The sequence below is a fragment of the Cyclopterus lumpus genome, chromosome 21, assembly GCF_009769545.1.
Source record: "Cyclopterus lumpus isolate fCycLum1 chromosome 21, fCycLum1.pri, whole genome shotgun sequence".
NCBI lineage: Eukaryota > Metazoa > Chordata > Actinopteri > Perciformes > Cyclopteridae > Cyclopterus > Cyclopterus lumpus.
Genome location: NC_046986.1, coordinates 2,444,681 through 2,462,712, shown reverse-complemented (window position 1 = coordinate 2,462,712; position 18,032 = coordinate 2,444,681). Strand labels below are relative to the sequence as shown.

General features: G+C 38.4%; 1 protein-coding gene across 3 annotated transcripts in view; it reads left to right on the top strand.

Annotated features, from left to right (window-relative positions):
• Positions 1 to 1,490: 1,490 nt before the first annotated feature.
• arhgap15 (Rho GTPase activating protein 15) overlaps positions 1,491 to 18,032 on the top strand; it is a 24,424-nt gene continuing 7,882 nt past the window's right edge. For 2 of the 3 annotated variants that reach the window (XM_034562090.1, XM_034562088.1), the window contains exons 1-8: positions 1,491 to 1,612; positions 8,506 to 8,677; positions 8,751 to 8,828; positions 9,358 to 9,501; positions 10,364 to 10,453; positions 10,682 to 10,780; positions 11,257 to 11,380; positions 14,755 to 14,889. In XM_034562090.1, the coding sequence (XP_034417981.1) occupies positions 1,599 to 1,612; positions 8,506 to 8,677; positions 8,751 to 8,828; positions 9,358 to 9,501; positions 10,364 to 10,453; positions 10,682 to 10,780; positions 11,257 to 11,380; positions 14,755 to 14,889 (856 nt within the window). In that variant the 5' untranslated portion in view covers positions 1,491 to 1,598. The remainder of the gene's footprint in view (positions 1,613 to 8,505; positions 8,678 to 8,750; positions 8,829 to 9,357; positions 9,502 to 10,363; positions 10,454 to 10,681; positions 10,781 to 11,256; positions 11,381 to 14,754; positions 14,890 to 18,032) is intronic. The other variant, XM_034562089.1, reaches the window with a different exon arrangement.

Here is an 18,032-nt window from a genome sequence, read left to right as displayed (position 1 = left end):
AGAGGTCTATGAGTAAATCACATAACCCTAACCCCTAACCCCTAACCCTACGACGTGGGGAGGTCTATGAGTAAATCACATAACCCTAACCCCTAACCCCTAACCCTACAATGTGGGGAGGTCTATGAGTAAATCACATAACCCTAACCCCTAACCCTACGACGTGGAGAGGTCTATGAGTAAATCACATAACCCTAACCCCTAACCCCTAACCCTACGACGTGGAGAGGTCTATGAGTAAATCACATAACCCTAACCCCTAACCCCTAACCCTACGACGTGGAGAGGTCTATGAGTAAATCACATAACCCTAACCCCTAACCCTACGACGTGGAGAGGTCTATGAGTAAATCACATACATTATTTTTCATAACACTTTTAGACACTTTTAGAGAGGCAACATCTTAAATGAAGAGCTGTCCATCTTAACTGATTTGTAAAAATAAATGTATTCTTTCATTCCCCTCCCTTCCAAACAGCTCGGTTAGGAGCAACAAAGCACACGTTTACACATGTTATAGCACTTAATTTTTATTTTTTTTATTTTTATTTTTTTTATTTTTATTTTATTATTTTATTATTTTATTCATTTATTTTGCAGGGACAATGCACACTAATCAACAGTTGGACTGTAAGTGAGCCAGAGTTAGCCAGAGAGGCTAATTTCCATCTGCTGTCCCTGGCCAGATGTTTGTAAGGCAGCCTAAAATAACAAAATCTCAAAATAAAATGGAAATAAAATTCATAGACAAACTGACAACAACATATAAACAAAACCAATACACAGCAAAAAGAAAGGGTACAACAATAGACCAGAGACATAACATTTTAATCTAGTGTCCTTTGTACTTATTTATTCTTAATTATCTATTCATATTCTATAATTTCTTTAGATGTGAGCACTTATTTATCTCGTGTGTGTGTGTGTGCTTTTTTTTACATGTATTTCAGTTTTATTGTGTTAATTGAAGCTTAGTTTTTTACAGGTGGATGTTTAGCATAACCATAAAGGGTTTACCATAAAGAGGCCACGTTCCCACCCACACCTAATAATAACACAAAGGAGGTCTTCCATACGATGACCCCTGGAAGTCTGAAAACTAAAAATGGTGTATATTTGATTTCATGTAAAAGGTGTAATTTGCAGCATGTGGGTGATACTGGTAACACAATGTTAACTCGATTCGTACAACATAAATATAATATACTGAACGGGAAAAGGATGCTTGGTTAAACACTTCCTCAACTACTGTTACTGAGTGTAACCTAAGAGTCCTCCACAGAGGAAGGGGCCAGAAAGGATCTGGACCTGGACCAGGCATCCGAAGGGCCTTCAGGAGTCAGTGATGGACGGTGCCCAGATGAGATCAACCCTTCGCAATAAGTACCGTCTCTTCACGTTTGTCCTCTCGGCAGCTCGAGTGACAGACTGCTCACGTCTGTCTGATGAGAATGAGGTGAGCTTTTCTGCTCTCTTCAGGAAATGGGGAGGGTGCAGCCGTGGTGGTGTGAGACACGGCCGGTTTGAAGAAACCACGTGATGATCATACTTCCTCTAACAGTCAGGCCTCGGCTCTCTGTGCCTTTGACATACAGAGATGGCGGGCGCACGGTAAGATCACATGAACTGTCTTCTGAATAATGTCTGGGTTTTACCGTCTTGCTGATGGCCATATTCCTGCTCGTTTCTCCAGATAAATTGGGATAAACTCATCTGTGGGCTTAAACTCACTCACGTGTCACGGTTAGAATACAGAAAGCTTGAACTTTACTTTAATTATTTCCACTCCATGCATTTGACAGTTTTAGTTTCAGGGTAAGAACAGCAACTTTACATTATGTTTGCATAATGTGAGCAGATGATAATAAGTGTCCATGCTTCCGTATGGAGGATTTCACTTGTTTCCTGTTACTGAACTTTAGAGACGGTTTAGACATGTGATGACAGCAGCTGCAGTCAGTTTCTAAACACATCTTAAACCACAGAAATGAGGCATTTTGACATCAGTGATGATCCAAATATCTGCTGACAGTCGTTGACTACAGTTTAAAGTTTTAATCTCCGCTGCTTTTACTCCTGTTCAGAGGAGTTGTTTCTCTCCAATGCATTAATCTCTATTTTCGACCTCTGACTCGTCTCAACTGAACGTGTCGATCGAGTTCCTCTTCATTCGTCATGTGTTTATGTGAGATGGCTAAGAAGCATTCAGTCATTTCAAAATGAACTTCTGTCTTCACAGGAAACAAATTAGTTAGGTTTAGGAATAAAAAAAAGACTTGTTCAGGTGGTGAAATACTTGAAAAGGCACTTGAGGAAATGAGCCTGTTTGGGTTAAAGTAGCTCAGGGAGTGACGTGACAGACAGCTGCCCCCCGGGGAAAGAGCTGCTTTATACCTGCAGATTCATGATCGCAATACAAACTGATTTATTGGAATGTTTACAAATTACAGCCAATATTTTGTAGCTCGTATACGAATGCTGTGAGAGAAAGCTATGAGCAGATTTTAATATAAATAAATATGGAGATTGTGCCGTACGGGAACAACATGGATGTTTTGAAACAGAAGCAACATTCTTCAAAATATGTAACTGATCAAATGTATAGGTGAATACCCTTCAAGAAGTGGAGGAGATCACAGGATCAGTACAGGGATCTATTGAAGGCATTGGCAGAAAGAGGTCCAGGTACTGGTTCCAGTTCTGGTCGCTCATGAAGCTAAATGACAACGTTGATGAACTGGTTGGAAATGAGCCAGAATATGAACTGAGATGCAGGTGCCGAGACCACTAACTCTACTTCTACCATTAACATGTTTTTACATTTTAACACTGAACTCATGTGTTGATTCTGAAGGTGAGAAAGTGAACGTCTACACTACAGATACTTGTAGTTATATAGTACAGAGTAGCAAGTACACTATAGCTACATGTTGTTATATAGTACTCAGTAATGTGTAGACTATAGCTACATGTTGTTATATAGTACTCAGTAATGTGTACACTATAGCTACATGTTGTTATATAGTACTCAGTAATGTGTAGGCTATAGCTACATGTTGTTATATAGTACTCAGTAATGTGTAGGCTATAGCTACATGTTGTTATATAGTACTCAGTAATGTGTAGGCTATAGCTACATGTTGTTATATAGTACTCAGTAATGTGTACGCTATAGCTACATGTTGTTATATAGTACATAGTAATGTGTACGCTATAGCTACATGTTGTTATATAGTACTCAGTAATGTGTACGCTATAGCTACATGTTGTTATATAGTACATAGTAATGTGTACGCTATAGCTACATGTTGTTATATAGTACATAGTAATGTGTACGCTATAGCTACATGTTGTTGTATAGTACTCAGTAATGTGTAGACTATAGCTACATGTTGTTGTATAGTACTCAGTAATGTGTAGGCTATAGCTACATGTTGTTATATAGTACTCAGTAATGTGTACACTATAGCTACATGTTGTTATATAGTACTCAGTAATGTGTACGCTATAGCTACATGTTGTTATATAGTACTCAGTAATGTGTACGCTATAGCTACATGTTGTTATATAGTACTCAGTAATGTGTACGCTATAGCTACATGTTGTTATATAGTACTCAGTAATGTGTAGGCTATAGCTACATGTTGTTATATAGTACTCAGTAATGTGTACGCTATAGCTACATGTTGTTATATAGTACATAGTAATGTGTACGCTATAGCTACATGTTGTTATATAGTACATAGTAATGTGTAGACTATAGCTACATGTTGTTATATAGTACTCAGTAATGTGTACGCTATAGCTACATGTTGTTATATAGTACATAGTAATGTGTAGACTATAGCTACATGTTGTTATATAGTACTCAGTAATGTGTAGGCTATAGCTACATGTTGTTATATAGTACTCAGTAATGTGTAGACTATAGCTACATGTTGTTATATAGTACTCAGTAATATGTAGACTATAGCTACATGTTGTTATATAGTACTCAGTAATGTGTAGACTATAGCTACATGTTGTTATATAGTACTCGGTAATGTGTACGCTATAGCTACATGTTGTTATATAGTACTCAGTAATGTGTAGACTATAGCTACATGTTGTTGTATAGTACTCGGTAATGTGTAGACTATAGCTACATGTTGTTGTATAGTACTCAGTAATGTGTAGACTATAGCTACATGTTGTTATATAGTACATAGTAATGTGTAGACTATAGCTACATGTTGTTGTATAGTACTCGGTAATGTGTAGACTATAGCTACATGTTGTTATATAGTACTCAGTAATGTGTAGACTATAGCTACATGTTGTTATATAGTACATAGTAATGTGTAGACTATAGCTACATGTTGTTGTATAGTACTCGGTAATGTGTAGACTATAGCTACATGTTGTTATATAGTACTCAGTAATGTGTAGACTATAGCTACATGTTGTTATATAGTACTCAGTAATGTGTAGACTATAGCTACATGTTGTTATATAGTACATAGTAATGTGTAGGCTATAGCTACATGTTGTTATATAGTACTCAGTAATGTGTAGACTATAGCTACATGTTGTTATATAGTACTCAGTAATGTGTACGCTATAGCTACATGTTGTTATATAGTACTCAGTAATGTGTAGACTATAGCTACATGTTGTATAGTACTCAGTAATGTGTAGACTATAGCTACATGTTGTTATATAGTACTCAGTAATGTGTAGACTATAGCTACATGTTGTTGTATAGTACTCAGTAATGTGTACGCTATAGCTACATGTTGTTATATAGTACTCAGTAATGTGTAGACTATAGCTACATGTTGTTATATAGTACTCGGTAATGTGTACGCTATAGCTACATGTTGTTATATAGTACTCAGTAATGTGTAGACTATAGCTACATGTTGTTGTATAGTACTCGGTAATGTGTAGACTATAGCTACATGTTGTTATATAGTACTCAGTAATGTGTAGACTATAGCTACATGTTGTTATATAGTACATAGTAATGTGTAGACTATAGCTACATGTTGTTGTATAGTACTCGGTAATGTGTAGACTATAGCTACATGTTGTTATATAGTACTCAGTAATGTGTAGACTATAGCTACATGTTGTTATATAGTACATAGTAATGTGTAGACTATAGCTACATGTTGTTGTATAGTACTCGGTAATGTGTAGACTATAGCTACATGTTGTTATATAGTACTCAGTAATGTGTAGACTATAGCTACATGTTGTTATATAGTACTCAGTAATGTGTAGACTATAGCTACATGTTGTTGTATAGTACTCAGTAATGTGTACGCTATAGCTACATGTTGTATAGTACTCAGTAATGTGTAGACTATAGCTACATGTTGTTATATAGTACTCAGTAATGTGTAGACTATAGCTACATGTTGTTGTATAGTACTCAGTAATGTGTACGCTATAGCTACATGTTGTTATATAGTACTCAGTAATGTGTAGACTATAGCTACATGTTGTTATATAGTACTCAGTAATGTGTAGACTATAGCTACATGTTGTTATATAGTACTCGGTAATGTGTAGGCTATAGCTACATGTTGTTGTATAGTACTCAGTAATGTGTAGACTATAGCTACATGTTGTTATATAGTACTCAGTAATATGTAGACTATAGCTACATGTTGTTATATAGTACTCAGTAATGTGTAGACTATAGCTACATGTTGTTGTATAGTACTCAGTAATGTGTAGACTATAGCTACATGTTGTATAGTACTCAGTAATGTGTACGCTATAGCTACATGTTGTTATATAGTACTCAGTAATGTGTAGACTATAGCTACATGTTGTTGTATAGTACTCAGTAATGTGTAGACTATAGCTACATGTTGTTATATAGTACTCAGTAATGTGTAGACTATAGCTACATGTTGTTGTATAGTACTCAGTAATGTGTAGACTATAGCTACATGTTGTATAGTACTCAGTAATGTGTAGACTATAGCTACATGTTGTTATATAGTACTCAGTAATGTGTACGCTATAGCTACATGTTGTTATATAGTACTCAGTAATGTGTAGACTATAGCTACATGTTGTATAGTACTCAGTAATGTGTAGACTATAGCTACATGTTGTTATATAGTACTCAGTAATGTGTAGGCTATAGCTACATGTTGTTATATAGTACTCAGTAATGTGTAGACTATAGCTACATGTTGTTGTATAGTACTCAGTAATGTGTACGCTATAGCTACATGTTGTTATATAGTACTCAGTAATGTGTAGACTATAGCTACATGTTGTATAGTACTCAGTAATGTGTAGACTATAGCTACATGTTGTTATATAGTACTCAGTAATGTGTAGACTATAGCTACATGTTGTTGTATAGTACTCAGTAATGTGTACGCTATAGCTACATGTTGTTATATAGTACTCAGTAATGTGTAGGCTATAGCTACATGTTGTTATATAGTACTCAGTAATGTGTAGACTATAGCTACATGTTGTTGTATAGTACTCAGTAATGTGTACGCTATAAATACATGTTGTTATATAGTACTCAGTAATGTGTAGACTATAGCTACATGTTGTATAGTACTCAGTAATGTGTAGACTATAGCTACATGTTGTTATATAGTACTCAGTAATGTGTAGACTATAGCTACATGTTGTTATATAGTACTCAGTAATGTGTACGCTATAGCTACATGTTGTTATATAGTACTCAGTAATGTGTAGACTATAGCTACATGTTGTTATATAGTACTCAGTAATGTGTAGACTATAGCTACATGTTGTTATATAGTACTCGGTAATGTGTAGACTATAGCTACATGTTGTTATATAGTACTCAGTAATGTGTAGACTATAGCTACATGTTGTTGTATAGTACTCAGTAATGTGTAGACTATAGCTACATGTTGTTGTATAGTACTCAGTAATGTGTAGACTATAGCTACATGTTGTTATATAGTACTCAGTAATGTGTAGACTATAGCTACATGTTGTTGTATAGTACTCAGTAATGTGTAGACTATAGCTACATGTTGTTGTATAGTACTCAGTAATGTGTAGACTATAGCTACATGTTGTTGTATAGTACTCAGTAATGTGTAGACTATAGCTACATGTTGTTATATAGTACTCAGTAATGTGTACGCTATAGCTACATGTTGTATAGTACTCAGTAATGTGTAGACTATAGCTACATGTTGTTATATAGTACTCAGTAATGTGTAGACTATAGCTACATGTTGTTGTATAGTACTCAGTAATGTGTAGACTATAGCTACATGTTGTTGTATAGTACTCAGTAATGTGTAGACTATAGCTACATGTTGTTGTATAGTACTCAGTAATGTGTAGACTATAGCTACATGTTGTTATATAGTACTCAGTAATGTGTACGCTATAGCTACATGTTGTATAGTACTCAGTAATGTGTAGACTATAGCTACATGTTGTTATATAGTACTCAGTAATGTGTAGACTATAGCTACATGTTGTTGTATAGTACTCAGTAATGTGTAGACTATAGCTACATGTTGTTGTATAGTACTCAGTAATGTGTAGACTATAGCTACATGTTGTTATATAGTACTCAGTAATGTGTAGACTATAGCTACATGTTGTTGTATAGTACTCAGTAATGTGTAGACTATAGCTACATGTTGTTGTATAGTACTCAGTAATGTGTAGACTATAGCTACATGTTGTTGTATAGTACTCAGTAATGTGTAGACTATAGCTACATGTTGTTATATAGTACTCAGTAATGTGTACGCTATAGCTACATGTTGTATAGTACTCAGTAATGTGTAGACTATAGCTACATGTTGTTATATAGTACTCAGTAATGTGTAGACTATAGCTACATGTTGTTGTATAGTACTCAGTAATGTGTAGACTATAGCTACATGTTGTTGTATAGTACTCAGTAATGTGTAGACTATAGCTACATGTTGTATAGTACTCAGTAATGTGTAGACTATAGCTACATGTTGTTATATAGTACTCAGTAATGTGTAGACTATAGCTACATGTTGTTGTATAGTACTCAGTTATGTGTAGACTATAGCTACATGTTGTTATATAGTACTCAGTAATGTGTAGACTATAGCTACATGTTGTTATATAGTACTCAGTAATGTGTAGACTATAGCTACATGTTGTTATATAGTACTCAGTAATGTGTAGACTATAGCTACATGTTGTTGTATAGTACTCAGTAATGTGTAGACTATAGCTACATGTTGTATAGTACTCAGTAATGTGTACGCTATAGCTACATGTAGTACTGAGGAAGTTTGTATCTTTGGATGATTGTAGGTAGGTTGGTTATATTCATATTATTAATACATTAATTGAAGCTGAGGCACTAAAGGGTGAAAGCTAGACTTTTGACTAATATTGAGAGGCTGTGGATATTTGCTGGAAGCAATCTGAGCCCATGCAGACTTCGTACATAACTACCAAATATTCCCTTAAGTGGCATTCCAATGAGAGTGTGTTCACAAACTCCACAGAAACCTCCAGAGTGCTGCGAAGCAGCCGCCACTGATTCAGCCTCCAGCACGCCTCAGCACCGCCCCGCAGGAAGCTGTGCTGATGCGCATTAAGAGCTCTGGGAGCTCCGCAGAGCGCCTGAGTCAGTCCAAGTCAATGGTGCTGCAGGAGTCCGACCTTCCTAAAAAGCCTGTGAGTAGACCACATAAACCCTCCATCCCACAGAGGTGCAGTTCAGTCGTGAACATGTGTTTTCTGTTTGTAGATCTCTCGGCATCGCAGGAATCAGTCTCAGCACAACGCCTCAGTCGCAGGAGGAGGAGTTGCTGTTTTTGAACCGTTGGTCAGTCCTAAAAAGGATTTGTACGGCAGAGGATAAAGGCCACATGTGGAACATTAATGAGTTCTCCATTTTAAGTGAATAAAGGCAAAACTCCTTGTTCAGCGCTCTTGTATTTGATGCATTGGGCTGAGAATGTGTGGTTAAATCCTGCCATGAAAGCAGCTGCACTGTCCATCACAGATTAAATGTAAACTCCCTCCTCCTTCACCCGACCTCTCCGCAACATCCGTTCTGTATTTTACGACAGTTTTTGGTTTATGACAATTTACAAATGAATCCTATATTCTTTTCGTTATTTGACCGTGAGATCACACACAAAAATATCAGGATAGAAAACATAAAGGGTTCACAAACATTAGAGTACATATTAGTCCAAACGGTTATCACAAAGTTGAGGAAACACCAGTTTCTGGATTAAGTGAACATGTAAATAATTACAAACACCCCAATCACTATTTTCTTATTTATGTTTGACTAGTGTGTGTGTGTGTGTGTGTGTGTGTGTGTGTGTGTGTGTGTGTGTGTCCAGGTGGAGCTGAACGGTGAACATCTGAATGTGGCTAAAATCTCAGAGAGCGGTAAGAAGCAAAGGAAGAACTGGACCTTGATGTGGAGCGTACTGACCTCAGACCAGATGCTGTTTTATAAAGAAAGACAACAAGAAACTAGTCTGGTACGGAACAAATATAATCTGGGCTTTATTTTGTCTTTATCTGTACTTTGTCTCTGTGTGAACACATGGATGGACTCATTCTGCCTCAGCACACTGAGCGTGACAAAAGAAGAAAAGTAGAACATTGTCTGACAGAAGATCGTAGCCAAGCATGGACATCTGAAAGCCACCTGAAGCTCTCTCCAGAGACCTTGATGTTCCTTTTGTCCACGACGTCATTGGAAGTTTAAGCCCGCGGAGCCGACCTCACTGGAAGAGGACGCAAGAGGAAAGTTGACCAAAGATTGCAGTCGAGGATTGTCCAAGTGGTGGAAGGAGCTCGGAGAACATTCAGACAGAAGGAACTATCGTCTAAACTCTGTGAAAGGAGGTTCTGTGGCAGGACCCCATGGATTATACCACAGCTGAGAGGGACACCAGAAAGCCCAGCTGGAGTTTGTCCGAATACAACAACAACAAGCCAATATCTGTCCTGGAGAATATCCTGTAGCCTTTTGGTAAACTCTCTGCTTACAGAACAAAGATCCCCTCTGGGTCAACCATGGAGAAGGCTCACTGATGTTTAATATGTGCATGGCATCATGGAACCTGGAGATTACCAAAGTAACACAGAGCTGCGTCTTCTTCGAAGGTCCTGGGTCCTCCAGCAGGATAGTGCCCCAAAATACACAAGAACCCAGAATTGGTTGAAAAGAAAACCCTGTCCTGCCAGCAGTGAGTCCAGATCTGAATCCCCTTGAACTCTTGTGGAAAGGCTGCTGAGATAACTAGAGCAGTTTGCAGAAGAGGAGTAGACATCTCACTGAAGTGTATCGGAAGGCTCCACAGCGTCTCACCTCATGCCCACCCTCTCTGTGTACAGAAAACAGGAAGTAAGCCAGATGTACTTCAGCTGTGTGGCGCCATTATCGAGTGGACGACAGAGAAGTCAAGCAGGAAAAACGTTTTCCAGGTAACAAACAAACAAACAAACAAACAAACAGGAAGCTGTCACACGGTCAAGTTCCTGCACTAAAGCTGCTTTTTGTGGATGAGTTCTACTTCTCTCCCTGAATTCAATTATATTCATTCCTGTTTCAATGTATGTCAATTAAAACATATATTTACCTGTTGCCAAATGTTGAAAAAAATAAATAAATAAAAAGAATGGGACCCAACTGACCTTTCTCATCGGTTCCAGATCAGAACAAACACAGGAAGTGAGTACCTCATCCAGGCTGACAGTTACGCCACCGCCAGTAAATGGTACGACGCCATCAGGAAGGCCGTCGACTCTTCCGTAAGAACTCACTACTTATAGCTATTATTTTGGATTTATTTAGTGTCTTCAATTGTTTTTGGGATTAATAGTTTTCCAAATGTCCACCCCAGTTTTAGTTTCTTTAGCACACACAAATTAAATGGATGCACGTGAATATGCTCCGAGCTGTAATGTGGTATAAACAGATTATGGGGGGCAAGAAGGGAGGTGGATGTGTCAAAGGAAGGACTTTCAACCAGGAGATTGCATTTCGCAATCATGTGTGCAGCAACTACATGAGCAAGAGGGTCAAAGTTCAAGATATTATTATTAGGTAGTATGTTCCAATTTAATGCACACTGCATGCAACAGTAAATTGACCTGTACTTGTATAGCATATATGCATTAAAGACTTCAAACTCCATCTGAGACGTTGGATAATTAATTAGTTTTTCAGAAGCAACCATGATGTTCTTCTTTATATCCTTGGTCTCTGTGGAACTCTTTCTTTTCAGACTAAACTTCCTCTGCGGAGATCAAACAGCACAGAGTACCTGCCCAGACACGGCTCCCTACCTAGCCATGGCTCCGCCTCCCCCAACGCCAAGCAACGCAACCCAGTCCACAGACGCTCCATCAGTGAGTCACTCACCCAAACCCATTTTTAATTAGATATGTTACCTGAGAGGACAGCTGGTTGTACTCTTCTTTTAAATTGGATATAAAGACACAAGAGAAGTATCAGACTCTGTCGAGATTCATGACAACTTTTATACTTTGGTTTTAACAACTTTACTGTTTTGGTTCACTTCCACCTCTTTCATTACGTTTTTGGCCACAGCTGGCAGCTATTTCCAGAATAGAAGCTCTAAAACCCCTCTGTTCTCTACCTGTTCAGGTACTCTGTTCTCTACCTGTTCAGGTACTCTGTTCTCTACCTGTTCAGGTACTCTGTTCTCTACCTGTTCAGGTACTCTGTTCTCTACCTGTTCATGTACTCTGTTCTCTACCTGTTCAGGTACTCTGTTCTCTACCTGTTCAGGTACTCTGTTCTCTACCTGTTCAGGTACTCTGTTCTCTACCTGTTCAGGTACTCTGTTCTCTACCTGTTCATGTACTCTGTTCTCTACCTGTTCAGGTACTCTGTTCTCTACCTGTCCAGGTACTCTGTTCTCTACCTGTTCATGTACTCTGTTCTCTACCTGTCCAGGTACTCTGTTCTCTACCTGTTCAGGTACTCTGTTCTCTACCTGTTCAGGTACTCTGTTCTCTACCTGTTTGGGTACTCTGTTCTCTACCTGTTCAGGTACTCTGTTCTCTACCTGTTCAGGTACTCTGTTCTCTACCTGTTCAGGTACTCTGTTCTCTACCTGTTTGTGTACTCTGTTCTCTACCTGTTCAGGTACTCTGTTCTCTACCTGTTCAGGTACTCTGTTCTCTACCTGTTCAGGTACTCTGTTCTCTACCTGTTCAGGTACTCTGTTCTCTACCTGTTCATGTACTCTGTTCTCTACCTGTTCAGGTACTCTGTTCTCTACCTGTTCAGGTACTCTGTTCTCTACCTGTTCAGGTACTCTGTTCTCTACCTGTTCATGTACTCTGTTCTCTACCTGTTCAGGTACTCTGTTCTCTACCTGTTCAGGTACTCTGTTCTCTACCTGTTCATGTACTCTGTTCTCTACCTGTTTGGGTACTCTGTTCTCTACCTGTTCAGGTACTCTGTTCTCTACCTGTTCAGGTACTCTGTTCTCTACCTGTTCGGGTACTCTGTTCTCTACCTGTTCAGGTACTCTGTTCTCTACCTGTTCAGGTACTCTGTTCTCTACCTGTTCGGGTACTCTGTTCTCTACCTGTTCGGGTACTCTGTTCTCTACCTGTTCAGGTACTCTGTTCTCTACCTGTTCATGTACTCTGTTCTCTACCTGTTCAGGTACTCTGTTCTCTACCTGTTCAGGTACTCTGTTCTCTACCTGTTCGGGTACTCTGTTCTCTACCTGTTTGGGTACTCTGTTCTCTACCTGTTCGGGTACTCTGTTCTCTACCTGTTTGGGTACTCTGTTCTCTACCTGTTCAGGTACTCTGTTCTCTACCTGTTCAGGTACTCTGTTCTCTACATGTTCGGGTACTCTGTTCTCTACCTGTTTGTGTACTCTGTTCTCTACCTGTTCAGGTACTCTGTTCTCTACCTGTTCAGGTACTCTGTTCTCTACCTGTTCATGTACTCTGTTCTCTACCTGTTCATGTACTCTGTTCTCTACCTGTTCATGTACTCTGTTCTCTACCTGTTCAGGTACTCTGTTCTCTACCTGTTCAGGTACTCTGTTCTCTACCTGTTCATGTACTCTGTTCTCTACCTGTTCAGGTACTCTGTTCTCTACCTGTTTGGGTACTCTGTTCTCTACCTGTTTGGGTACTCTGTTCTCTACCTGTTCAGGTACTCTGTTCTCTACCTGTTTGTGTACTCTGTTCTCTACCTGTTCAGGTACTCTGTTCTCTACCTGTTCAGTTTATTCTGTTCTCTACCTGTTTGTGTACTCTGTTCTCTACCTGTTCAGGTACTCTGTTCTCTACCTGTTCAGGTACTCTGTTCTCTACCTGTTCAGTTTATTCTGTTCTCTACCTGTTCAGGTACTCTGTTCTCTACCTGTTTGTGTACTCTGTTCTCTACCTGTTCAGGTACTCTGTTCTCTACCTGTTCAGGTACTCTGTTCTCTACCTGTTCAGGTACTCTGTTCTCTACCTGTTCAGGTACTCTGTTCTCTACCTGTTCAGGTACTCTGTTCTCTACCTGTTTGTGTACTCTGTTCTCTACCTGTTCAGGTACTCTGTTCTCTACCTGTTCAGGTACTCTGTTCTCTACCTGTTCAGGTACTCTGTTCTCTACCTGTTCAGGTACTCTGTTCTCTACCTGTTCAGGTACTCTTCTCCCTGACCCCAGACTTCTTCTTGGGAAGGACAGGAGGCTTAATGGCTGACAGAACGCCACAAGGCCCTCCAGGGTCCTTGTGGGTTGTCGGGTTAGAGGCTGGACTAGGCAGGAGAATAACAGGCTGTAGTCTCGTTGGCTAGCAGACAACGGATTGGGTGCAAGAATTGATTGAAACTCTCACAAATGACACCCAAGTGGGGACCAAAGGGACTCAAAGGCCTCTCCTTAACCTTTTGAAAACCATGGTTTACACGGTTTACACATTATAGTTAGACTGTGTACAACAATACAATACACATGAGCAAATATATTGATGTTATACATCAAATTAAACAAGAGCCATTTCCACACAACTCAAACCAACTAAAAGAATGAGAAGGAGTCCGCCCACTCAGTACAGTTTCAGAACTAGCATCCCGTAGCTCGCTGCTATCAGAAAAAGCCAGATAGCAAAAGGCAAGAGGACTTAACACAGATTCTAAATATCTTTAGAAAATCCTTCTGCACCAAAGCATCACTGAGTTATGAGCCAAAGAACAAAGAATCGCTTTAGCGCTTTACAGTCACAAATGTGGCTTATCTTTGGCTTTTTTTTCTTTCTTCTTCTAATCAACACAGACTGCTGTAGTCGATGTATTGAACACCATAAATAATATACAAGTGAAATATATGGTTTTGTCAAATTGCACAGATGGTGCCCAAATGCCCATTTAATGCCCACTTAATTAATCTGTACTAAAACCTCTCTAAGTTTGTTCTGCTTTACAAAGTCACACTTTGCAGAGAGACTGGTCCCATAGTGTGGTCTCTGTGGTTTTTGACCTTTGACCTGCATCCTTCCAAGAGATAATCATCCTGAAAGGGCTTTTTCTTGTAATTTGTGATATTGGGCTATACAAAATAAACTGAATTTAATTGAAAATTGAATTGAAACAGTCGGCGAGGACACAGGCAAACAATTATGTGTTATTCCTGTTGTGTTTATATATTTGTAAATTGTGTAAATACACCTACATTGAAAGAGACAGATATTAGACAAGAAACACATCTCAGGTATTTAGAGTTTAATGTTCGTTTCTTGCAGACATGTTCGGCAGCTCCAAGCTGAAACACAGCGCCTCCGACAGCACGGACAAGAACGGAGTGAAGAACCGACTGAAGAAGTTCATCACCAGACGTCCGTCTATGAGGACTCTGAAGGAAAAAGGCCTCATCAAAGGTTTCTGCTGCTTCTTTACACCTCCCACATATGAGTGTCCTCAAGGGGGTGACTGTGGGAGTAAGGGAAACAACACAACTGTTTATAGTTATTGTTTAACAATAAAACTTCTATAACGTCACGTTAACTCACTTAACATTGTGCAACATTACAAATGACTCATTAAACCTTCTTAACACACCGGGGCTCGGACCTCACCCACCTCTCAAAGGATGTCAACTACACACCTGTCACGTTGCTCGACTACATCGTGGGCGTGACACTCCAATACCACACCGATCATGTTCATGTCTTCATGTTCATGTCATCATGTTCATGTTCATGTCTTCATGTTCATGTCATCATGTTCATGTCTTCATGTTCATGTCATCATGTTCATGTCATCATGTTCATGTCTTCATGTTCATGTTCATGTCTTCATGTTCATGTCATCATGTTCATGTCTTCATGTTCATGTTCATGTCTTCATGTTCATGTCATCATGTTCATGTTCATGTTCATGTCTTCATGTTCATGTCATCATGTTCATGTCATCATGTTCATGTTCATGTCATCATGTTCATGTCATCATGTCATCATGTTCATGTCATCATGTCATCATGTTCATGTCTTCATGTTCATGTTCATGTCTTCATGTTCATGTCATCATGTTCATGTTCATGTCTTCATGTTCATGTCTTCATGTTCATGTCATCATGTTCATGTCTTCATGTTCATGTTCATGTCTTCATGTTCATGTCTTCATGTTCATGTTCATGTCTTCATGTTCATGTCATCATGTTCATGTTCATGTCATCATGTTCATGTCATCATGTTCATGTTCATGTCATCATGTTCATGTCTTCATGTTCATGTCATCATGTTCATGTTCATGTCTTCATGTTCATGTCTTCATGTTCATGTCATCATGTTCATGTCTTCATGTTCATGTTCATGTCTTCATGTTCATGTCTTCATGTTCATGTCATCATGTTCATGTCTTCATGTTCATGTTCATGTCTTCATGTTCATGTCTTCATGTTCATGTTCATGTCTTCATGTTCATGTCATCATGTTCATGTTCATGTCATCATGTTCATGTCATCATGTTCATGTTCATGTCATCATGTTCATGTCTTCATGTTCATGTTCATGTTCATGTCTTCATGTTCATGTCTTCATGTTCATGTCATCATGTTCATGTCTTCATGTTCATGTTCATGTCTTCATGTTCATGTTCATGTTCATGTCTTCATGTTCATGTCTTCATGTTCATGTCTTCATGTTCATGTTCATGTCTTCATGTTCATGTCATCATGTTCATGTCATCATGTTCATGTTCATGTCTTCATGTTCATGTCATCATATTCATGTTCATGTCATCATGTTCATGTCATCATGTTCATGTTCATGTCATCATGTTCATGTCTTCATGTTCATGTTCATGTTCATGTCTTCATGTTCATGTCTTCATGTTCATGTCATCATGTTCATGTTCATGTCATCATGTTCATGTCATCATGTTCATGTTCATGTTCATGTCTTCATGTTCATGTCATCATGTTCATGTTCATGTCTTCATGTTCATGTCTTCATGTTCATGTCATCATGTTCATGTCATCATGTTCATGTCATCATGTTCATGTTCATGTCATCATGTTCATGTCATCATGTTCATGTTCATGTCATCATGTTCATGTCTTCATGTTCATGTTCATGTTCATGTCTTCATGTTCATGTCTTCATGTTCATGTCATCATGTTCATGTCTTCATGTTCATGTTCATGTCTTCATGTTCATGTTCATGTTCATGTCTTCATGTTCATGTCTTCATGTTCATGTCTTCATGTTCATGTTCATGTCTTCATGTTCATGTCATCATGTTCATGTCATCATGTTCATGTTCATGTCTTCATGTTCATGTCATCATGTTCATGTTCATGTCATCATGTTCATGTCATCATGTTCATGTTCATGTCATCATGTTCATGTCTTCATGTTCATGTTCATGTTCATGTCTTCATGTTCATGTCTTCATGTTCATGTCATCATGTTCATGTTCATGTCATCATGTTCATGTCATCATGTTCATGTTCATGTTCATGTCTTCATGTTCATGTCATCATGTTCATGTTCATGTCTTCATGTTCATGTCTTCATGTTCATGTCTTCATGTTCATGTCTTCATGTTCATGTCATCATGTTCATGTCTTCATGTTCATGTCTTCATGTTCATGTCATCATGTTCATGTCATCATGTTCATGTTCATGTCTTCATGTTCATGTCATCATGTTCATGTCATCATGTTCATGTTCATGTCTTCATGTTCATGTCATCATGTTCATGTCATCATGTTCATGTTCATGTCTTCATGTTCATGTCATCATGTTCATGTCATCATGTTCATGTTCATGTTCATGTCTTCATGTTCATGTCATCATGTTCATGTCATCATGTTCATGTTCATGTCTTCATGTTCATGTCATCATGTTCATGTCATCATGTTCATGTTCATGTCTTCATGTTCATGTTCATGTCTTCATGTTCATGTCATCATGTTCATGTTCATGTCTTCATGTTCATGTCTTCATGTTCATGTTCATGTCTTCATGTTCATGTCTTCATGTTCATGTCATCATGTTCATGTTCATGTCTTCATGTTCATGTCTTCATGTTCATGTCATCATGTTCATGTCATCATGTTCATGTTCATGTCTTCATGTTCATGTCATCATGTTCATGTCATCATGTTCATGTTCATGTCTTCATGTTCATGTTCATGTCTTCATGTTCATGTCATCATGTTCATGTTCATGTCTTCATGTTCATGTCTTCATGTTCATGTTCATGTCTTCATGTTCATGTCTTCATGTTCATGTCATCATGTTCATGTCTTCATGTTCATGTCATCATGTTCATGTCATCATGTTCATGTTCATGTCTTCATGTTCATGTCATCATGTTCATGTCATCATGTTCATGTTCATGTCTTCATGTTCATGTCATCATGTTCATGTCATCATGTTCATGTTCATGTTCATGTCTTCATGTTCATGTCATCATGTTCATGTCATCATGTTCATGTCATCATGTTCATGTTCATGTCTTCATGTTCATGTCATCATGTTCATGTTCATGTCTTCATGTTCATGTCTTCATGTTC